Source organism: Bos indicus x Bos taurus, chromosome 16 (assembly GCF_003369695.1).
Source record: "Bos indicus x Bos taurus breed Angus x Brahman F1 hybrid chromosome 16, Bos_hybrid_MaternalHap_v2.0, whole genome shotgun sequence".
NCBI classification, from domain to species: Eukaryota; Metazoa; Chordata; class Mammalia; order Artiodactyla; family Bovidae; genus Bos; species Bos indicus x Bos taurus.
In genome coordinates, this window is record NC_040091.1 from 68458320 (window position 1) to 68482040 (window position 23721).

The 23721-nt window shown below is 44.8% G+C and overlaps 1 protein-coding gene across 1 annotated transcript in view; it reads left to right on the forward strand.

The window, feature by feature from the left end:
- Window positions 1–23721, forward strand: part of PTPN14 (protein tyrosine phosphatase, non-receptor type 14) — a 196240-nt gene that overhangs the window by 153892 nt on the left and 18627 nt on the right. The window contains exons 9-16 of the mRNA XM_027565607.1: window positions 1384–1471; window positions 2224–2306; window positions 5253–5310; window positions 8457–8535; window positions 10613–12099; window positions 16797–16940; window positions 18640–18858; window positions 22936–23064. Coding sequence (XP_027421408.1) covers window positions 1384–1471; window positions 2224–2306; window positions 5253–5310; window positions 8457–8535; window positions 10613–12099; window positions 16797–16940; window positions 18640–18858; window positions 22936–23064 — 2287 coding nt within the window. The remainder of the gene's footprint in view (window positions 1–1383; window positions 1472–2223; window positions 2307–5252; window positions 5311–8456; window positions 8536–10612; window positions 12100–16796; window positions 16941–18639; window positions 18859–22935; window positions 23065–23721) is intronic.

The window sequence follows — 23721 nt, forward strand, 5'->3', positions numbered from 1 at the left end:
TCATCTCCAAAGTGGGAAAGTTGTCTACCTAGAGAGCTGATAAAAGAACTGGCCGTTATACAGAGAGGAGGCAACATCATTACTCTCATTATTTCAGCAAGCATCTAGCGTGTGCCCTATACCAGATGCATTCGGTCCATGGAATACAGAGATAAAGCAGGCAGAATCTCTGCCCAAGGCACGGGTCCTGTGGTTGAGTTTGGTTTAGTTAGGAACCTGATCACAGACATAAACCACTGTGATACAATGTGGTGACTGATAGAGGACTACACCCGGCTCTTTCCTGGCGTGTAGGTGGTTGGGAATGAGGAAAGGCTGCCTGGAGAAGGTGGCTGCTTTGGAGTCTTAAAGGAATCATGCAGGCAGAGAAGGGAGTGCATGAGCAAGCACAGGATGGAAGGGGACTTCCATGGCAGTCCAGCGGTTAAGACTCTGAACTTCTACTACAGGGGGTGCAAGTTGGATCCATGGCTGGGGGACTAAGATCCCTCATTCTGCCACAACATGGTCAAAAAAAATTTTTTTTTAAGTTAAAAAAAAAAGCAGGATGGAGAGGAAAAGGCAGTGGGCAGGGAATTATAGGTTGGGGAGCAGAGTGAAGGGCAGGTAGTGTAAGAGGTGATTAGAAACCAGCTCTAAATAGAATGGGAAGCAGGAGCTTTACCTTCCCTTGTCTGGTGGTTCTCTCTGTGTATCCCATTTTAGGTCAGATCTCCATGAGGAAAGGGAAGGAAATTTGTCTGTGTGTGTCTTTAGATCACAAAAATGTAGGCACATTGAACCTTCCCTCAGCATTTTTTCTAAGTGGCATCATCAAATCTGTAGTGTACATTGCAACACAGAATCTCCGTGAATTCTTCAGCCTAGGTCCTGAAAATACCTAATTTATTATTTTTTTTTTTTGCTGCCCTATGTGACTTGTGGGGTCTTAGTTCCCAACCAGGAGTGATCTGGGGCACACAGCAGTGAAAGGCTGGACTCCTAATCACTGGACCTCCTGGGAACTCCACACATGACTTTTAAATGACCTGCTCTCCCAGCATTGAAAATGGGGTTCATGGAAAAGACTTTGTCCATCTGAAAATATGAAAAACTAGGCAGCAGAAGTCTCTTGCATATTTTTCTCCTAGCTCATAAGGGAAAGTGTACTTTATCAAACAGCAATGTTGAGGTGGTGTGTAGCTATTTAAGTAGATGAATATTGCATTTTATTTCCATTTCTGCTTTAAAGGAAGAAATGTTTAGCTTTTTAAAATACAGCTAAACCATAATTTGTAAAGTGAGGCTCAGCAGAGCCTCAGGGTCATAGCAGATGACCCTCCTGTGCTGTCATAAATGTCTGGAAAGTCTTTGGGCAAACACTGTGGGGTTTCTTCTGCGCAGGTGGAATGACATGGGAAACATCACCCACAACAAGTCGACTATCCTGGTGGAGCTCGTCAACAAAGAGGAGACTGCCCTCTTTCACACGGTAAACAAAACAGACAATGAAGGCACGGTCCCGAAGCCCGCTGGCGGTCTGACTTCTCAGCTCCTGATATGCTTTCCTTGGTCTCCATGTCATGAGAGAATAAATAGTCTAACAGACCCATAACTTTCCATTACGTGCCCAGTGCTGCCATCACTCATTTCCAAGTGGTGTTGGTGACCTGATGCTCACAATGCCAGGGTTCCAAGCTGAGTTTTACTCTAAGCTTTGTGTTCCTCCACCAGTCTTATTTGAGCTAGATCACAATGTCTGGCATGCCCTTCACGAGTCAGCTCTGATGATATGGTGTGGTATTTTCTTTCGTTGGCTTATTTGGATTTTCTTTGCCATCACAGCCCAAGGCTGATCTGAAGCAAACTGGTGACTGCCTTTCAGTTGAGTGCCTTCTTGAGAACCAAGGCAGTTCACGCACCTCTCTGCTAGATATCCATGCCACACTCTGCCTTGATTCATTTATTGATTTGCAAAGCACTTGGTTTGGCATATGTAAAGACACGCCAGATCACCAGTGTAACTCCAGCTTCATGGACATAAAGGATTCTCTAGCACGCAGTATCATCTAACATTCTTGGGTGGGCTTCATCAACGTGACCGCCGCTGAATTTCAGCATGTTGGTTTGTGGCTCAGGCGGCTATTTTATGCCTGACGTGAAGGGAGGAAGGGACATGTCCCTGCCCAGAGGAATCGTAATAAAATGCATATACAAACAAGTGTTTATTTCTTCTTTTCCAAGGAGGATATCGAGAATGCCAAGTACATATCTCGGCTGTTTGCTACGCGGCACAAATTTTACAAACAAAACAAGATCTGCACCGAGTAAGTAAACATTTCATCCACCTGCTCCCTGGATGGCTCGTTCCAGCTTAAATTCTTACGCTTTCGGAACATTGTAGATCACCTTTTCCGCTAACTCTTTCGCCTCATTCCTTGTAGAAGCTAAAGGGGCAAGCTGAAGCCAGGCGGGAGGGAAAGAGCTTTAATGATGAAGACCGTCTGGTGTCGCCTATATGCCTAGGGGGAAATGATTTGCAAATTGACTGTGAATGCTTGACTTCCTGGACGGAGTGGCCAACATCAGTGCCTTTCCAACCTCCGCCTTGAGTTTGGAGGAGCCGAGCGGTTCCCAATTTGCCAGGGCGCCCCTTCGTGTCAGATGTAGCGTGTGTTCAGAAGCGTGTAGCGGAGTGATGAGCCAACTTGAAAGAGAAGAAGCTGCTGTCATCCTCAGCCCCGTGGCACTCACACAGTTGGCTAACCCTGCATGTGCTTCTGGGTCAAGTCACCCGCCTGTAAATGAGAGGCCAGGGTAATTAGAGGAAGACTTGGAAGACACTAATAGATGTCACAAATCCATGTGTGTGTTTTCAATTTAATTTGGAAATGGGGATGATAAAGAGAGTTTGATGAGAGAACTTAACCGTGACCTGACCTTGGATAGAGTGTGTCTGGCTCATGCTATCATTGAATTTCCTCTGGTTGCCTTCAAAAGACATTCCTCAGCAGAGTACCTCAGCAGTTGGGGCGCCCAAGGTGCTTAATTTTGTTTCAAAGAACTTCAGGGATGTAAATGCAAGAGAAGAACTGCTTTCCCGCTTCCCCAGTGGACACATCCAAGAGTGTGAAAACGCTGTCCTAGAGCAGATCCTGCTGTAGAAGGCACTGCTTTAAAACTGGAGGATCAGGTCCTGGCAGACTTTGTTCCCTACATGATGGAGACTCTTTTAAGCCAGTCTCTGCCACTGGTCACTCTTGGAGTCTGAAAGTATATTTGATAGTACAGTCAGTCAGCCCTCTGTATCTGTGGTTTCACATCCGTAGAGTCCACCAACTGTGGATCAAAATATTTTTTAAAAATTCCAGAAAGTTCCAAAAAGCAAAGCTTGAATTTCCTTTGTACTGGCAGCTGTTTACATTATATTAGGTATTATGAGTAGCCTGAGATGATTTAAAGTGTGTGGGAGGATGTACATTGGTTATATGCAAATCCTATGCCATTTTACACAAAAGCATCAGTGGATTTTGGTATCTGAGGGGTCCTGGAACCACTCCTCCTTGGATATCAAAGGATGACTCTATCAGGTCTGCAAACAAAGTGTGCAAACGTAAACAGAAGAGCACTGATTCAGGAGCAGCAATTTAAACAGCCATGTCTATGTTATAAATGCACATTGCATACACATGTTCTCGTGCATGCACAAACCCCATTCTTTTGCACGCGTGCACACACACACCCCATTCTTTTGTGTATGTGCACACACACACCCCATTCTTTTACACTCACACCCCATTCTTTTGCATACACACATGCACACGCACACATACACACACCCCCCATTCTTTTGCACACACACCCCATCTTTTGCATGCACACGCACACATACACACACACCCCATTCTTTTGCACTCACACCCCATTCTTTTGCACTCACACCCCATTCTTTTGCACTCACACCCCATTCTTTTGCACGCACGCATGCACACGCACACATACACACACACACCCCATTCTTTTGTGCATACACATCATTCCTTTGTATGCTCACACATACACCCCATTCTTTTGAACAGATTCCCTCTAGGTCACATCTTTGCAATTTTCTGCTACTGCCTTTTATTTGTTGAGATGTCTTTGAATTAACAAGAATTCTATAGTTGACTTCAATAGGGTGGGTTTAAGAAGAAAACTATTTTGAGAAGTAAATATCACTATAGTCTTCTTGTTTGACCATATCTTAGCAAGTGGCTTTATTATAAAACTTTCTGAGTATTTGTATTTCTTTTGTGTCCTTTTCTTCTTATGCAAGTGAGCATCACGTATTAGATTGAAAATTAAGGAAACTCTGTCCTCCTTTGTACTTCTGTAATAACCATTCCTTTCTTCTTCCTAACCAGGTATGGGAGGTTCCTATTCTCATATCTGATGAAAACTGGGACTCTCTAAAAACACCCTCATCCCCTACATAGACAGTAAACTCTGTATGCAGTTTTAGAGTCTCACCATGGGCTACATGAAGGCTTGGGATAGGTCTCTGGAGTTTATGAAATCAGCATCATCTGAGCAGTATCCTTCTCCAGAGGTCTCTGTTCTCTGACCTCTAAAAGATGGTCTTTGATTTTTATTTCCCTTGAAATTCATCTTTAGAAAGAAGCCTCATTCTTTTCATATTACTTTGTAAAACATTAGAAAATATCATTTATTCCAAACATTTTGCAAATAAAACAAGAACAAAAAAGGAAATTAAAATTGTCTTGGCTTCACCAACCAGATATAGAAAATATTTTTGTTTTACCATAATTCTTATTTATTTGATATGTAGGTTGGCTGGATCTTCTTTGCTGCTCTCAGGCTTTCTCTACCTGCGGCAATCTGGGGGCTACTCTTCGTTGCAATGCACAGGCTTCTGTTTGTGGTGGCTTCTCCTTTTGCAGAGCACAGGCTCCAGGTGCACGGGCTTCAGTAGTTGTGACACTCGGCTCAGTAGTTGTAGCTTGAGGGCTCCAAAACGAGGGCTCAGTAGTTGTGGTGTACAAGCTTTGTTGCTCCTTGGCATGTGGAATCTTCCTGGACCAGGGATTGACCCTGTGTCTCCTGCACTGGGAGGCGGGTTCTTACCCACTGTACCACCAGGGAAGTCCCTGTTCTACTGTGATTCTTAACCCATTTTGTCTACTTTCCCCTCTTCTCCTTCTCTCATCTATCAGGTCATCTTATACATGGTAAATAAGAATAACCATCCTCATTTTTTTCAACTTTTTGTATAGACAATCCAATTCTCCACCCCCTATCAGACGCCAGCCCACCTGGAGCCGGTCTTCCCTGGTATGTATGACATCTTCAGTTATCAAGTCCTCTGACCGCTGGGGTTCACGTGTCCTTCTGTGGTTGATTTTGAGGGGAGGGGTGGCCAGGGCATCATGACCAGGTGAAATCTGGTGAGAACGCAGAAGGACATCAGTCTGCTCTGCAGGTGGGGTGTGCACACCCATGGCCATCGCTTCTCTAAATGGGACCCCAGGTTCACCCCTGGGAGTCTTATTCCAGGCCGATGAGATCTTAGTCCTTCAGCATGCAGCTTACTTTGTGTGTGTTATTTTCCCCACTTGCTTTATCACTGTTCCTGATTTTTGCACATGTAGACATGTCATCAGTTATAATCTCGGCAAATTCTTTTGTATTCACTGCCACAGACAGTTCAATAAACTAGTCAGAAAATGACTCCTTGAAGGAAATATTGAAGGAGTCTAGTTGATGGTCTCAGATAGAATATTTAGTGGGGAAGAAAATTAAGGTTAATTAATTTTCTAATTTTAAGGTCAACAGAATTTGAATTGAGGTACTTTTCTACCTACTGTTAGCCTTAAAAAAAAAAAACAAAACACAAAAAACTGCTCTTCTCATACGAATAAGGAAACAACTCATTGTCATGTGAATAAGGAAATAACTTATTCTAGGTTATGATTTATTTTACACAAAATCAAAATAAACACGTGACCTTTAAATGTCTGTAGGTGAAGAGTTCCTTTGAATTTATGGGAGAATAAAATTTTTCTTTATACATGATATATATCCTATAGGACATCTTTAACCTGTTATTTAAAAGGAACTATTTAAGGAATTTTTTTTTTTTCCTGGAAAATGCATTCACATGAATTCTTAGAATGCTAGAGTTTGGACATCTTATCATCACGTAATAATTCCTGAGAACCCATGTGTAAATACTATTAATTCTCTGTGTCAATGCGTGATCTCTCACAGAAAGTCCTTGGAGATGTAGTGGGTTGCTTTGGCCTTCTCCCCTGAAGCAGCAACGGATTTCCTCCTGGCATTGTTTTCTTTATTCTTCTCCTTTGTTGATATTATTTCCCTTTTCCCTTCCTTAGAGTCCACGGGTCTTTACTAGTGAGATAAATGTTCACTTGTGTCCATGAAATGCCAGGGGAAGCAGTGTTTCAGGGCCATCTTGTGATTTGATCGCATCCTGATTATCTGGAGAAGATGCAGAGGCTTTCCTGTTTCATTCGGATGCAGATAATCTGCAGGAAGCCAGGTTCCTGGCTTCTCCCCTTCCTCTGCCCTTTAGGATTAAACCGTGTCAGCAAGTGTTCCTTGGGATGAGTGAGAGTAAAGCCAGATAACGTCACCTTTGGGTTTCCTAGCTGATAACCAGGGTTCCGGGTGGTTGTTTTTCTCTTGCTCCTCTGCCTCCTATATTGTGGCATCTAATTTGTTGTTGTCTTAGCAGATCTAGAAAGAAACAGAATAATACACTGAAATATATAAAGAGATAGAATAAATAATACAATCCTGAAATGGTATTTGGAAAATTGCTATTATTACTTCTCACTTGTATTGCTTATATACTTATGTCGCTTCATAAACAGTCACTTACTTGTAGGATTTTTCTTTTTTAAAAAATTAAAGCTAGAGAAGGCAGGATGAGCCAACTTTGCCTTGCTATGTATTTCTATTCTCTTGTATGAATCCTTCCCTGCTGGCTTTTTTTTTGTGTGTATTTTTTTGTTGCCCTGAAAACTGGCTATCCAGTCATGGAAAAAATTGAGTTGAATTAGGTGTTACCAAAAAGAGGAAAAATATTTTTAAACTGCTAGTCAAAGACCAGCCAAAGAGAGATTTGGGAATGTTTAGAAGAACTGATACCCTTAACTACTGTATTAGATTGGTTTCCATTTTTATTTCTTCTCTTCTGATTCTCTTTAATTTTTGGATTTCTGGTCATTATATCTTCTTTATTTCCTCTTTTGGTACATAAACATTATTTGCAGAAAAGGAAATAGTAGATGAGTTACCAACCCAGTTTCATATTGCCGAGTGTTCTTCAGTCTAGGGATACTGAGAAAGTGTGACCCCTGCTGGCTTTGTATGGTTTTTTTGGTTTGATCTCAACTTCTGTCCCAAAGCAGTAATATTTAAACCAATGTCTATAAGACAAATTTAAAGATAATCAAATAGAAATATAAGAGACCATCCGGTTTGGTGGTTTACAAGCTTAAAGTTTATTGTTTTAGCATTACAGCTCTTTCTTCAAACATATTTTTACATGGAACCCCAATATCTAAATAAAATGGATAATATTGGAAGGAGGAGACTGATTTGATTGACAGGAAGCTGAGACCTACTAAGATTAAATGACTTCCTCTAGACCACATTAGCAACTAATCATATTTCCTTTGTCGGCTCCCCAAGTAGTAAAACTGTCTAAGCATTTTGGTGTTTTCTCTAAGAGTTTTACCCTCCTCTGCAACATGCAGTTATTCAGATTGAGTGTAAATGGCCATGTTTGAGTCTTAGGGCAGTGAGTCTTCACTGAAAGGGTAGATGATTACACCTGCGAGGTTCTCTGCAAGACCTTTCCACATTTGGTTCTGCAACGGGGGAGGGTCAGTAAGTGGTCTCGGGAATCGCAAACTTACTGTTATGGGTCCCCATTTCAGATTATATACGTTTGCAAGTGGGCCCAGCTTAGAGGTTGCTGTGGCAACGTGAACTTGGGCCACGGTACAGCTATGCCGAAGGATACAAGCTTGTGGCTTTAGGAGGGACCCAGTTTTGAATAGAAGGAAACAGGCTTCCCCTCGACTCTCATTATGTTTTAGGTGGCACATAATAATATGCGTGTTCTGAGTTATTCCTTTGAAAAATGGCACTGGGAACTTTGCAAGGGTGTTAGAAAATAGGCTCTAATGAAGGGCCTTCATGCTGATTGCAGCCTCGTTCTCACCTTGAACCAGCCTCCCCGGTCCCCGCTTTGTGTGTCTCCAGTCTGAGGCTTGTTGATGAGATGAGGGTGCAGATGCTCAGAAGAGGGTGGGCTGAGGGAGGAGGGCAGAGAATCCCTCGCACGTCTCTTTGCAGGGATGAGCAGTGGGGCCCGTCGTGTGCTCGGGCTGGCGCTCCTGAGCGGTTTGGTGCGGGACCTCCCACGTGTGCTGTGTTCTCTGTTTCAGCCCCGGCAACAGCCCTACATCCTGCCTCCCATGCACGTCCAGTGTGGCGAACACTACTCGGAAACACACACTTCTCAAGGTAACACTGGCTTGCTGCTGTCCCTTCTTAAGACCTGAATTTGAGTACTGGGGATCAGTGCTGAGATTATTTTGTTTTAGGTGACAGCAATACTTTTATTTTAACTTTGTCATGGTCTGAATGGCAGCAGTTTGGGATTTGTGAGAGTCACGGAATACCATTTACCCCTGAGACGAAAACTTCCCCAGAATTGCATGTGGAAGGAGTTGGGGGAAGACAGAAGGCGAGTTCCTTTCTCTTCCTCCTCATCCTCGAAAGTGGGTTAGAGAAGAGAGTGACAGCTAAGCCCAGCGGAAGACTCTTCACCTTCCTTGCCAGGGTCAGAGAGCTTGTAACAGTCAGCCAGGTTTTCATGACAGAGAACACAGGCGTCCAGAATAATTGAAAGAAACACACACATAATCTCAGCCCCTCATCTTAGCTCTCATTTGTCGCCTCTCCCCTAGTCTCTTTCTCAGTGCACTTGTTAAACTCTTTAGTTCCTTGTCTCTCTAAACACTCCCCTGCAAAATGTATGGGGAAAAAAAACCCATTTCAATAATGGTCTAACGATGAGCATTTATAGAGCAATTCTTTTCCTTAAGCACTGTTCTAAGTACTTGCACTGCATTGTCTCATTTCATCCTCAAAATAAACCCAGGAGATAGGTACTGTTGATGTTGTTATTTCCATTTGCTACAGAAACTGGGATACAGAAAGGGTATTGGAGGAGCTTGGATATGAAAATCAGTGTCTTAACTCTGGAGCCGGTGCTCCGTGATCATTTCAGTAACTGCATCTTAGAAAACGAATGGGATTAAACACCGGATGTTGACAGTGGGGTAAAGGATAATTCATTTCTGTGTTATCGTAGGCTAGCTCTTGCACTGTCAAAGTGCAAGCCTGGAAACTAAGATCATCAAGATAACGTAATTTAATAAAACACTACTTTTTACAAGCAGACTAGCAAAAGTTACCCTGCTTCTATGGGAAGGCACCAAACTCCATTAGAGGTGGATAAATGCAGAGTTCTGTCTCTCTAGTTTTCCTTGCCTCTATCATTTCATTTTGTCTGTGTTCCCACCTCTCCTCTTTAGGCAGCCGAGTATTTTCAGTCACCTTTTCTGTTTTTTAACCTTCTCTGCCTTTGAATTCCTCTACTCTGCTCATGCTTAAGTCTATAATGTACAAACGAATATATTTTGCCCACAGAAAAATGTGTTTGTGAGAGCTTGCCTCCCAAGGGGGGTGTGTGTGTGTGTGTGTGTGTGTGTTAAAGGAACACTGGATGCATAGAATGGTCCTGACTTTAGAAATCTGCTTTTTATTCTCTTTATTATTGTTGTTGTTCAGTCGCTAAGTCGTGTCTGACTCCTTGTGACCCCATGGACTGTAGCATGGCAGGCCTCCCTGTCCTTCACTATCTTCTATTTCTTTAGGTACCTGTTTAAAGTATTAATAAGTTTAATGTGAAATTGACCTTGGTGATGAAACCAAGTCTAGAGGCGGGTTTTAGACAGTGGCTAAAATTACACTCCTGAGTCTTATTTTGCCTTCCACTGGTTGCTGATCATAATGAAGTAGCCCTGCTTGCTGACATCCTGACTGTGTTACTTGCCTTGTGTCTTGATTGATGCTCGGCAGTCCCTTGGATACAGGGAGTTTTTCCATTGCAGTCAGGAAGATCAGCTCCAAGAACTCAAAGTTCTTCACTTCCTGGCCCAAATATCCAGTTCTGTCACTGAGCCCTGCACAAGAGGGACCGGTCTTCCAGTGTGAGGACCGTTGTTGGTACCTGATTTAAAACCTCAGGCCAAATCAAGAACTTAACCCAGCTGACAACAGTTCCATGTGTACCTAGCTTCATTTGTTTAGATTCACTTTTTCTTTATAGTGTGCTTTAAAATACTCTTTCAGTATGTTGGCATCTTGCCCAAGAAATTGCTGGGTTTTTTCTATGGAATATGTGGGTGGAGACCATGGGATTTCCCTTTTTATGACTTCTGTGAGTTAAAAATTACCCCCATGAGTGTGAGGACCAACTCGATGGAAGCAGGATGGCGTGGAGGTTCATGGGCCTCTGTTTGACTTCTTGCAGACAGCATCTTCCATGGGAATGAAGAAGCCTTGTATTGCAACTCACACAACAGCCTGGACTTAAGTTATTTAAATGGCACCGTCACCAACGGCGGCAGTGTGTGTAGCGTTCACAGCGTCAACTCCCTCAGCTGCTCCCAAAGCTTCATCCAGGCTTCTCCCGTCTCCTCCAACCTCAGCATCCCTGGGAGTGACATCATGCGGGCGGACTACATCCCCAGCCACCGGCACAGCGCCATCATCGTACCATCCTACCGGCCCACGCCCGATTACGAGACGGTCATGCGGCAGATGAAGAGGGGCGTCGTGCACACGGACAGCCAGAGCCAGTCCCTGCGAAACCTCAACATCATCAACACCCACGCCTACAACCAGCCGGAGGACCTGGTGTACAGCCAGCCCGAGATGCGGGAGAGGCACCCCTACACGATCCCCTATGGGCCCCAGGGGGGCTACGGGAACAAACTGGTCAGCCCATCAGACCAGCTCAACCCCACGAATCCCACAGTGCCGAGCAAGCCGGGGGGACCCAGCGCCATCTCACACACAGTGAGCACCCCAGAGCTGGCCAACATGCAGCTGCAGGGCGCCCATAGCTACAACGCAGCCCACGTGCTCAAAAACTATCTCTTCCGGCCGCCGCCCCCCTACCCGCGGCCCCGGCCGGCCACCAGCACGCCGGACCTCGCCAGCCACCGCCACAAATACGTCAGCGGCAGCAGCCCTGACCTGGTGACCCGCAAGGTTCAGCTGTCCGTGAAGACCTTCCAGGAGGACAGCTCCCCGGTGGTGCACCAGTCCCTCCAGGAGGTGAGCGAGCCCCTCACGGCCACCAAGCACCATGGTGCAGTGCACAAGCGTCACAGCCTGGAGGCGATGAGCAGCATGGTGAGGGGCATGGAAGCCATGACCCTGAAGTCGCTTAACATCCCCATGGCCCGCCGCAGCACCCTACGGGAGCCAGGGCCTCCCGAGGAGGGCCCCGGCAGCCACGAGGTCCCCCAGCTCCCCCAGTACCACCACAAGAAGACTTTCTCGGATGCCACCATGCTGATCCACAGCAGCGAGAGCGAGGAGGAGGAGGAGGAGGAGGCTCCCGACCCGGTGCCCCAGATCCCCGTGCTCCGGGAGAAGGTGGAGTACAGCACCCAGCTACAGGCCGCCTTGGCCCGGATTCCAAACAAGCCCCCACCCGAGTACCCCGGGCCCCGGAAAAGTGTGAGCAACGGGGCACTGCGGCAGGACCAGGCGTGCCTGCCTCCTGCTGTGGCCCGGGCCAGGCTGCTGCGGCACGGGCCCGCCAAGGCCATCAGCGTCTCCCGGGCCGACCAGCTGGCCGTCAACGGGGCCTCTCTCGGGCCATCCATCTCGGAGCCTGACCTGACGAGCGTGAAGGAGCGGGTCAAGAAAGAGCCTGTCAAGGAGAGACCTGTGTCCGAAATGTTTTCCCTGGAGGACAGCATTATAGAAAGAGAGATGATGATTCGGGTAAGTGGCCGCCTCTCCCGGGGGGCACCTTGGGAGGGATGGTTAAAGTGGCTGGTCCCCCCCTGACCCCTACCCCGGAGCACCCTCTCTGCTCCTTTTTGGTGATTCAGGCGCACCTCCCTCCTCTGGGCACAGAAGAAAGCATGAGGCTTATCAGGGAATATGGGAGGATTTAAACATGTGATAGAATTTAAAAGTCACTTGCATTTTAAACAGGTGGGGTTTCATTTCACAAAACTTTGTTCTTTGCTCCTTCCGTTCTCGTTCATGGCTTCTCATAGGCCTGCTTGGGGCAGAGTGCTGTGACAAAGTTAGGATCGTACAGGTATGTGGTATTGAGATCAGTGTCTAAGCCAGCATTTTGGTGTATGTATTCAGGGTCAGATTTCCCATTGCCTGAGCTGCCAGAAGCTCACCTTCCTCCATCTCCTGGCATTTTGCTTTTCTCTGGGGAAAGCAGTTTCTCCCCAGTTAGATTTTAAAGAGCAGCCTCCCTTCGAAGCACAGCCTTCTGTGCAGATCTGGATGTCAGGACTGCTCATCAGTGTTGGTCCTGGTGTGTCCAGTTTCATTTTCAGATCCTCTTTCAATAGATGGTCAGCACAAATCTATGAAAAATTGCAGTAAACTCAGAAACGTACAGTTGAGCTTGAATTCACCATTGAGCTTACTCTATCAAGCACTCACACAGGCATCTTCATACACTCACGCACACGCGCGTAACATTTGACAATGCCTAATATTAGACATAAGTCACTCTTCTTCAGTTTGTTTCCTCTGGAAGGTTAGTTATGTTGCCGGAGCAAAAGTATGCAGTAACAGTTGCACACCCAGAGCACCAAAGTGAGTTACATCTTACTAATGAGAGATTGCTGGATTGTCGTTGCTACTTTACCAAATGTCTTATAATACCAGTGCTATTTGTCCTGGAGATGTTCACTCCCTTAAAAAAAATAATCCTCTCATTATAACTACTCAAACCCAGATTGACTTCTCCTCTGCATGTACCACATCTGGGTCATAAGGTAGCCAGCGCTTATTTTAGGAACTCCAGCGCAGTTGTAACTTACATTTTGCTTGGAGGGAATTCATCAAACTTTCTTCATGTATAAGTCTTCCCGATTCTGCAGTGGGAATCAACTTGGAAAGAATAGTAAAGAGCCAAAGTTTTAAGAAAGCCAAGTCCCTAGGTTTAGGAATCTAATCCATAGCAATGTTCCGGCTTTAGACAAACCTCAAGAACATTCTCAGCCTCACAGTTTTAGCCATCCATGGAGTGAGTGTTGCTAGGAATTTGGTACAGGCATAACTTTTTCCACTTTCGCAAACCTGGAGGGAAATTGTGAAAGATGTGCTTGTGCCTGTGGCAAATAAAACTGTTTGGCTGGGGGACGGAATGAAGTGTGGGGGTGGGTGCCTTGGGGAGAACTTTCCACGTTTGGGAAAAGTAATCATTGGTAGAAAGGGAGTTTCAGCACTTCTGGGCCTCAGGCCCCTTTCACACAACTCAGCATCAAGAACTCATCAGTCCAAGCATGTGGCGTTGCTGTTTCCCTTACTGACTGACTGTTTATTGCCACCTACGTGGTTGCCTAGCCTCACTTTGGTCATATTCATCCTCTTGTTACCTGTATCAAACAGAAGCCTGTAGCTGATACTTACGGCACTGATTCCTCATATAGAGCTTCATGCCTTATCACAGAGCAAACAGAGGCCTTTCTCACTTTATCCACGTGTCCTCCCATCCCATCCATTGGGTAATAGTGAACAGCCGATTTTGCCTCTTAACTAGTTCAGTAACATCATTACCCTGGCCCTATGTCATTTTCCCTTATTTTTTAAAAAGTCTACCTTTTTTAAAAAATTGTTTTTTTGTTCTTTGGCCATGCCGCAGAGCATGTGGGATCTTAGCTCTTGACCAGGGATTGAACCCTTGCCCCTCATATTTTAAGCACAAAGTCTTAGCTACTGGACTGCTAGGGAAATCCTTTCCCTGATTTTTCCCCAAATCCTACATACTCATGAGCTCAAGGGCAGCCACCCTTGGTGTCCCGACCTCAGGAGGACTCGGAGGGTCTTCAGTGAGCCAGGCAAGATGGCGACCTGGCCCCTGACACTGGAGCTTGGGGTGGGTCTCCATTGTCCTTCTGAAGAAACTCACCCCAGTGACCTCCCCACATCTCGGATGCCTTACTCTGGTGCCCATCATGGGTAGCTTTTGCCTGGCTTGTTAGGCCTAGCTAAGAGAAGGCTGTCAAGGCTTTCCTAGGATGAGAAAATGTCACTAAATAGGAACTGGAAGCAGACAGCTATGGTGAGAATTTGCCCTGCAGGCAACCCTCTCCCCCTTTCTGGAGCTGCTTGTCCCCTTGATGGATAGTTCAGGCCTGTGGTGTGGATAGCGCCTTCTGCATGGCTCCTGCTGCTGCTTTGAAGACATTTCACTGTCTGTGGTTCCCTAACCCCCAGTCAGGTACTGGGGAGAGAGGGAGGCCAAAGCAGATCTTTGAATTCATTATTTCTGATCTCTGGTAACAAGCTCATAGGATAAATGAGGAGGAGCTAAGAGAAATAGTTTATCATTGGGGTTTCAGTGTTCCCTGGGTAGTAATCCTTTCCCAGGAAAGACAAGTAAGTTACTTTTTGCTTTGGGTCCAGTTGGGGTCACCTTATGGTGCAGGTGAGAGGGAAGCAGAAGGAGTGTCAGAAGGATCTGAGGACCGTTTACCCAAAAAAAAAATCATTGCTCTCTCAAAATTTTGCAGAGGAGTGAAACATTCTCAACTAAAAGAGATAACAGCAGGCAGGGAGGAAATTCTCCCTTACAAAAACAAACTAGTAAGTAAGTAAACCAACAAAACTCCCCAAATTTAAATCCTGAATTTTCAGTCTGCCCAGGGTTGAGAAACCAGGATCATTCTTCAGAATAGAATATGTTTTGGCCCTTTCTCACTTTCTCACAGTTAATCCTCCTCTGAGATGCTCCTTCGGCTTATCTGATGGGTTAGTCCTGTCACGGGACCAAGCATCTTATTGACAGCATCACTCACAAAGGCCAGGGCTCCATTCTTTTTTTTTTTTAAATTGAAGTATAGTTGTTTTGCAGCGTGTTCCCTGGTGGCTCAGGTGGTAAAGAATCTGCCTGCAATGCAGGAGACCTGGGTTCGATCCCTGGGGCAGGAATATCCCCTGGAGAAGGGAATGGCTACCCAATCCAGTATTCTTGCCTGGAGAATTCAATGAACAGAGGAGCCTGGCAGGCTACAGTCCATGGGATCAGAAAGTTGGACACAACTGAATCAACACACACAATAGGTGCTCTATCCTCTACCAATACCATAGCTCCATCAAGACACTTTAGGAAGTAAATTGCTAAATGACAGACTAAGAAAAAAACCTGAAGATTTGAAAAAAAATAAAAAATAAACGGAGTAAGATCACTCCTTCATCTCTGGCAACCAAACGAACCTGCAAACTGTGGGTCAAAATTGTAAACTCTGTAAAACTCATCTGTTTCTGTGCTTTATAGTGTCCCTCTGTCCTTTTGTCTTCTAAGACAAAATGATTGGGTGGAAAATGCTCCTGTTGCCTGAAGTGAGCAACTGGAGATTAGTTCACGCCCCAGTCAGCTTAGAGGAAGTGGGACAGCACAGCTGTAGACGAAGTAACAGGGGCCCAACAGTTTCAGAGCGTCTGTGCAGGTGAGGCCAGAGAAGGGTCACAAAGTCATAAACGAGGGCCACGTGCGGTCTGCGTGGTCCCAAATCATGTTCTCCCGTGGTTTAGTCACCAGGAGCCATGGCGTCCATTCCTGTGGGTCTTCTGGATGAAGCATGAAGGATCCTGCCGGGGGGTCATCTCAGGTGGTTCCAGGCTATTGTATTAGTGAGTTTGTTAAACTACATCAGCTCCCTTTCTGGGGATAATATCCCAGGGTCCAGAGAGATTCAATATAGAGTTAATACCTCAGTCTTAGCCCCTCTGAGTGGGAACTTGGAAAGGCAGTTTTTTCTCTACTTGTTTATGTATCCATCCACTTATCAATGGGACAGTTTTTCTACTATGTCCTTCGGCTTCTCTATATAGTCATTCTACTGATTTTTGAGAGTTTGATATTGAAAGTGCAAGTAAAAATCTTTAATTTTGCTACTTAAAAAAATAATTGTAATATGTAATGGAGCTGTATATAACCTTGTTCTATATTTTCCAAGTCTCCTATAAATGTGTTATCACACTTACATAATTTAAAAAATAAAAAAAAATCTAAAAAAGAATGCAACAGTTTTTCTAAGCTTTTTACCATTTAATCTGTATAAAAGGCCCATCATTGTGATGAGCTCTGATTATTCGTGAATCTCTGTTTCTCTTTGTCCTGTCTTCCTTCAGTGCTCACCTTCCTAAGGTGACTTGTGCACGCTTTTTTGTGAGCCCTATGGCAGGGTGTATTTGTGTAGAGTCTCTGCTCTTGTTTGTGTGTTTCTTTACTCCATTTTTAAAGAAACGCTCAGGAGGCCCAGAGGAACCGGCTTCCTCAGGCGCAGTGGGAATGAAGGGGAAGGCTGTGTTTGAATTTGCCCTGCTAATGGTAATTGTCTGCATTCCTTGACTGGGGAGTTATAGATTTGGGGAGATTAAAACACATTCCAGCATTCTCCTGGTATTACAAACAATGAGAACATGCCTTTTCTTGCCACAAGAATCTAGAAAAGCAGAAGATGGCAGGCCTGGAGGCGCAGAAGAGGCCACTGATGTTGGCAGCCTTGAACGGACTCTCAGTTGCTCGGGGCTCAGGGCGGGAGGAGAGTCGCGTCGATGCCACCCGAGTTCCCATGGACGAGAGGGTAAGCGCTGGGCTCGTCAAACGTGTGACTCATCCTCTGTGGTCTTAGGATTCCGTCGCTCTCTCCTCGCCCAGACACGCCAGCACGAAGGTGTGTTTGACGAATTCATTCTTCAATTTGAAGATTAGGGCAGCCTGGGTTGTGCTGTATTAGAGTGACCCTTTCCAATAACTTTTGTTTTTTGGTCAGGTGGGTTCAGTGATGACGCCTAGAGACACCAGGCCCTGGCCACCTGTCCATGTGGCCTCAGTCAACCCACATTTCTGGGCCTGTTTCTTTGTTTTGCAGAGTGAAGAGGTTAAGCCCTTGCCCTACTGCTCGACTTCCGTGATTTTTGCGAACAAGTACCCTTTATTAGGGAGTAATTATTTTACCCAAGCACTTACAGAATTCTTTAATATGCTGGCCCCTTGCTAGGACCTTCCCAGATGGCGCTAGTGGTAAAGAATCTGCCTGCCAATGCAGGAGATGCTAGAGATGCAGGTTTGATCCCTGGGTGGGGAAGATCCCCTGGAGTAGGAAGTGGCAACCCACTCCATTATTCTTGCCTGGAAAATTCCATGGACTGAGGATCTTCATGGGCTATAGTCCATGGGACTGCGAAGAGTCAGACGTGACTGAGCAACTGGGCACATGCTTGGCTATAGAGTATGACTGATATATAATTGTTAGGGTAATGCATTGTGGGAACTTTGGTTTTGAAAAGCAAAGAAAGTTGCATGGTAGTGTTTCAGAGGTGAACAAACATGTTCCTTTAGTCCCTGAAATTGCTGTCAGGGTAAAAAACAGGTTGTGTAAATGTAATAGAGTGCCAGTAAGATTAGGGTTTTAGGTTTTATCAGCGTATATGAAGTATTAGCATGCTCTGAGAGCCAGAAGTGTCTTACTTTTTATTTTTTTGGCCGCACCACATGGGATATTCCCTGACCAGGGCTCAAAAACTGTGCCCCCTGCATTTGAAGCATAGAGTCTTAACCACTGGACCACCAGGGAAGTTCCTAAAAGGGTCTTTAGCGGGATCATTTAATCCAGTTAATACCACATTATTGTAATTAGTATTTTAGCCATGGGAAAAATAAAAGAGGGGGTGTCTAATCTGCATGACTAGAGAACTGTGGACTAGGATCACCTTAAAATTTAGCTAAAAACAACTACATAAGTGGAGAAAAGGATTTTTTTTATAACTAAGGTTTAAAAATCTCCTTATCACTAGAACTTGAAAAGCAGGTGGCTCAGTGATAAAGAATCCTCCTGCCGATTCAGGAGATGTGGGTTGAATCCCTGGGTTGGGAAGATCCCCTGAAGGAGGACATGGCAGCCCACTCCAGTATTCTTGCCTGGGAAATCCCATGGGCAGAGGAGTTGGCAGGCTACAGTTCCTGGGGCCGCAAAGAGTCGGACACAACTGAGTGGCGGAGCATGCATACACGTTAATAACAAAATACTAATTTTGAATTTTACCTCTTGCCTAGTCTGGCAGACTGGTACTGTTTAAGGTATGAGTGAGGAGGCGTTTGGTTATTGGACAAGAGAAACTTGCAATATGGTGAATGAATGAGACCAAATCATCAAGTTTTGATTATCCATCTTGAAACTACTGATTAACACTCTCGCTGTAAATATTTTGAGAAATCTGGTGGTTTTGTCAGAGTGTTTGGATCAGATTATTCAGAGAGCTGAATATCACCTTCTGTTGCAGTTCAGAACCCTGAAGAAGAAGCTCGAAGAGGGAATGGTGTTCACAGAATACGAGCAAATTCCAAAGAAAAAGGCAAATGGCATTTTCAGCACAGCGGCTCTGCCAGAAAATGCTGAGCGCAGCCGAATCCGCGAGGTGGTTCCCTATGAGGAGAACCGCGTAGAGCTAATACCAACCAAAGAAAATAACACAGGCTACATTAACGCCTCCCACATCAAGGTAAGAAGGGGGGCTTGTTCGGAAGGCTGGTCGAAGATTGCTGGGTTAACGGTAAAAATGCAGGAAGGAGAAAACAGACGGGCTGCCACTGCGCAGCTTGGCTGGTCCCCAAACCCCGAGGGAGTGTTTTTGAACTCGTAGAGTTTTTCTTAGTCAACTCAAGGCCATGCCTAATGCTGCAGAGAGAAGGAAGCCCAGTGGCCTCAGGGAAAACCTCAGGTCAGCTATTTCTGAAGCTTGATTGTGTCCGAGGATTTAACTGTTTCTGTAAGTGGTAACTTTTCAGGAAACTCACAGGTAAAGCCGAGGATTATCCCTTTCAGTTTGTAATTCTCAGGCGATGGAGGCTGTGGAAGTTACAGGCACTGTATTTCTGTCACTGGACTTTTTATAATGTTCAAGAGAAACAGAGAGTTGTCATTTCTCATTTGTGATACTGGTTATGCATTTTATAGCTGAAGTCCCAAATTTGTATGATATTCACAAGAGTGGACTATTTTAACCATCAACCATAATGGTGACATTGATAATGAATTTTACAAGGTTTGCCAACTGTATTCAATGTATTTGAGTCATTACATTTTTGTTAACTAGTTCGAATACTCCAAATCTTCATATCTCAGTATTTCATAGACTTTAAAGTTAGTCAGCTTAGCTTTACTTCAGTTAGAATTTAGAGTTATAGATACATATGTGCATGCAAACAAGTTTTTCCTAAATAGCTTAATTTCACCAGGGCCCCTAGTGACAGAGCATATTTGTTTAGAATGTCACCATTTGCCCTGGCCTCCAAACTAGGGGAATTATTTGTATACTAATGTGAATTGTATCCGTGTAACTCTTACAGCTGTTACAGGATGTTTTTCAACAATACAAGGTTCACATTAGTAGTCTGTTGTGGTCAATAACCTTAGAAACCTATCTCTGGCATTATTTCCTTTCTTCGTTGAGTTTTTCAACTGTAGCCAAATCATAGGTAGGTTCCTTTGAGCCTCTAAAACACAGCCAGTTGTTGGCTCGTGTATCAGTTGAAACAGTTTTGATGCGGAATGTGGAAAGTGTACCATTGTTGGTATAGTGTTTGTGTTCACTGAGCATAGATAACCACGTATTTTTCTATTGGAATATAATTGCTTTATAATGTTGTGTTAGTTTCTGCTGCACGACATTGTGAATCAGCCGTATGTGTACATATATCCCCTCCCTCTTGAGCCACCCTCCCACCCTCCCATTCTCCACTCCTCTAGGTCATCATAGAGTTTTTTTTTTAACTGTCAGAAAGTCCTGTCCAAAGAAATAGAATGGCATAACTCTCATGGATCATAATTGTGTATTTTAGTCATATTTTTGAGAGTGAGAACTCTCAAAACAATAATAATACAATAAAAAACAATAAATAAACTAAAACAAAACTATAAAAAAAAAACAACTGAGCCCCATAGAACTCTGAAGGGAACTGACAGTGGTGAGTTTCCTGGGCTGAATTTAGATAACGAAACAATGACCGAAAAAATGAACTCAAAAATGCGGATCGCACAGCTGCTTCTTGCTAGAGTATCTGTGAAAATCTTCCACAGCTGTGATATACTATCTTCTTTTGGCCAAATCGCCTCTCCCATTTTCCATCTACTCTCTGGAAAAAGCTGTCAGTTTGCATGGGCTGTGCCCGTCGGGCGTTGTTAACAGAAACGTGCCTTCCTCCATATTCTCCGAGGCCCACATTTCATCTTATGGATCTGGGTTAGACATGGGTGCATTTAATAGACCCAGAGAGCTTGTGAGAACTTGTCCTTGTGTTTTTGGATTAGAGTTGTATATCTTGCCAGTGTTTCCTCCCTGGATTCCAAGCAGCCGTTAACACAGAACAGAGATTTATTTGCTCCAGAGGTGAAATCACATCTGTGAAACCCACCTCAGTAGCATTGGCAGTTGGGTTTTTAATGCAGCTTTTAATACCCTCCTGTCAATACTTGGGGATATGCTGAAAGGCCCCAGGCAGCAGCATACTCTGGAAGTATTTATGGCTCCTATATGTTGGGTGCCAGAGAGGATAATGTTTAAAAGCATGATTCCACAGATAAGCCAAATTCCTAGCCAGCCAGCAAATACATGAGTGTCATCTCCCACCAGTACTCAGAAAATGGATTTTGCTTGCCAGCTTTGACCTAAACATGTCTTGTGCAACGAGATAATAACTGACATGGTTTTTGTTTGAATCAAGTTAGTATATAGTTTCATAAAACAAATGAGAGAAAAAGTTGCAAGCAGTGATCACTCCATTACCCCTAAAACTATCTTGAGATCCACATCAGTGTATGTGTAAGGAAGCCCTACTTGGCAATATCAAGGCACAGGAATGAAGAGATACCCAGAAAGAGTCCCTCCAGAGGCCCCTGTTTCCCCCTGCTATCACCTCCCACACTTGGGGCACGCCTTTTTATTGATGAGTCTCCACTGCTGATATTTATCGCTGCAGAATTATCCTCCCAATGTGGACTTTAAAAATATTCACAACCTAAAAGTTGAGAGTGATGCTTTATTTGATGGGGATTTTTCGGAATTTAAAGCCTTGGAGACAGCATCTCAAGTAAACCTGAGAGAGTTGCTCCCCGGAGGCGAGGGGAGGAGCCAGGTTATATAGAAGTTTTGCAATAAAGGGCAGGTAGTCAGAACATCAGATTATTGTTAATTAAAGAAAACCAGATAACCCAAGTTAAGGAATTTAGCACTTTTCTGTGTATGAGAAGGTGCAAGAGTCTGGGCTTACTGAAATCATTCCTTTGATAGGGGCCAGTAAGGTCTTTTTACCACCTGAGCTCCCTGGAGGCTCCCCATGGGGAGTGGCTGCAGTCTGATGGCTGCTAGAGGGCAGGTGTTCTTTCCTTCCTGAGTCCCCTCAGGGCTCACCAGCTCACCATTCGTGCTGGCGGTGGCTGTGATACCCTTTGTTTACTGATATGGCAGGAAATACTCCATTTCTCACTAAGGGCACCCTGAGCTGTGTAGGGTAATGATTTTATTATCCAAAATCATCTCAGGATTGCAGAGTTCAGTTGGATGCTATGATACTGCACAAGGGGGAGGTGGTGATGAAATACCATGTGCTGTTGGCTTCTGTGCGTTCAGAACACCTTTACTGTATGCGGTATAGAGCAGTGGGTACCGCAGAGGTTTAGGACACACTTTGCCTCAGGGCAGTGGTAGAAGGACATTGTTATTCCAAAGGGCTGTTATTCCATGGTAGACTTTTCCATTATTTAAAAGGATGCCACAAAGTACTGTTTCTCAATACGGTAGCGGGTATAGAACCGATTTAGTAAGGAAGAGCTTGTGGGGTTTTGTTTTGTTTTTTTGCTTGTTTTTTTTAGTGGATAGACTGTAAAAAAGAGAAAAGAATCGCAATTATTAATACATTGCATATTGGAAACATAACTATTATGTCTGTAAAAATTGTTAGATTACACACATATATATTGATATAATATTATACATGTGTATCGGAGAAGGCAATGGCACCCCACTCCAGTACTTTTGCCTGGAAAATCCCATGGACGGAGGAGCCTGGTAGGCTGCAGTCCATGGGGTCGCTAAGAGTCGGGCACAACTGAGCGACTTCACTTTCACTTTTCGCTTTCATGCATTGGAGAAGGAAATGGCAACCCACTCCAGTGTTCTTGCCTGGAGAATCCCAGGGACAGGGGAGCCTGGTGGGCTGCCGTCTATGGGGTCGCACAGAGTTGGACATGACTGAAGTGACTTAGCAGCAGCAGCATACATGTGTATATATATATGTGTGTGTGTGTGTGTGTTTAATATGCACTGATTTGTACATAATTACTGTGAGTTGAAGACCAAAACCCATGGGGTATATTTTGATAAGCTTGAATGGCATAATGTTTTCATGTGAAACTGTGTCGCTAGCCACTCCTGGTCTCAGGACCATTGATAACGGCACTCACACGTTGGACCTAAAACTGTTATCTAAGGTTTTCAGGTGGCTGCAGAAGGACCCGTGGTCAGCGTGGAGTTCTGTCCTGGATTTGGGGTTCATTCACCAATGCTTCCCTTGGCTTCCAGGTGGTGGTCGGTGGGGCAGAATGGCACTACATCGCCACTCAGGGGCCCCTGCCACACACGTGCCACGACTTCTGGCAGATGGTGTGGGAGCAGGGAGCGAACGTGATCGCCATGGTCACTGCAGAGGAGGTAAGGGGCATGGGCACCCGCCATCTGTCCCCGGGGGAGGAAGTGGCCGGAGAATGAGCTTTGTGTTGGTGACCCCACTGTCCTGTCCTCCTCCTGGCATCGTTTCTCTGCCAATCCTTTTCTCTCTGACGTGCCTGTCTTTTCTCTCCTTATTTCCATATAGGTTTGTTTTGTTTTCCAAAGATAATTTGTTATGTCCCATTTTGATCCAGCTTTTAACTGTTTTTCTTGAATCACCATGTACTACAATTAAACGAGCAAACAAGCAAACAAAAAACAGCCAGACTTCAGTCCAGCCAGCTCACTTTTGTGGTGCTAAACAAAGCAATGGTCTTTGCATTGGGGTCTGAGAACTTTGGGGGATCTCCGAGTAACTTGGTGTATATTCCCAAACCCTGGGCATGGCAGCTCATAGGCTCTCCTGGTTATCAGCTGAAAAGAGACCAGAAGCTGTTATTTCTGTAGAGGAGGCCTCTATTCTTTGGGGAGAGAGAAAAAAAAAATCTTTTTCTTCCTTTGCCAAGTCAAACATAAGTTTTTCCATTGTAACTGAAGAAGTCCATGTGGTGTTGCCAAAACTGGCATATACCCCCAGTCCATCTAGCAATTCACTCAGAGCATGTTGTCTTTGGGGAAGGATGGTTTGTGTTTTTTCTC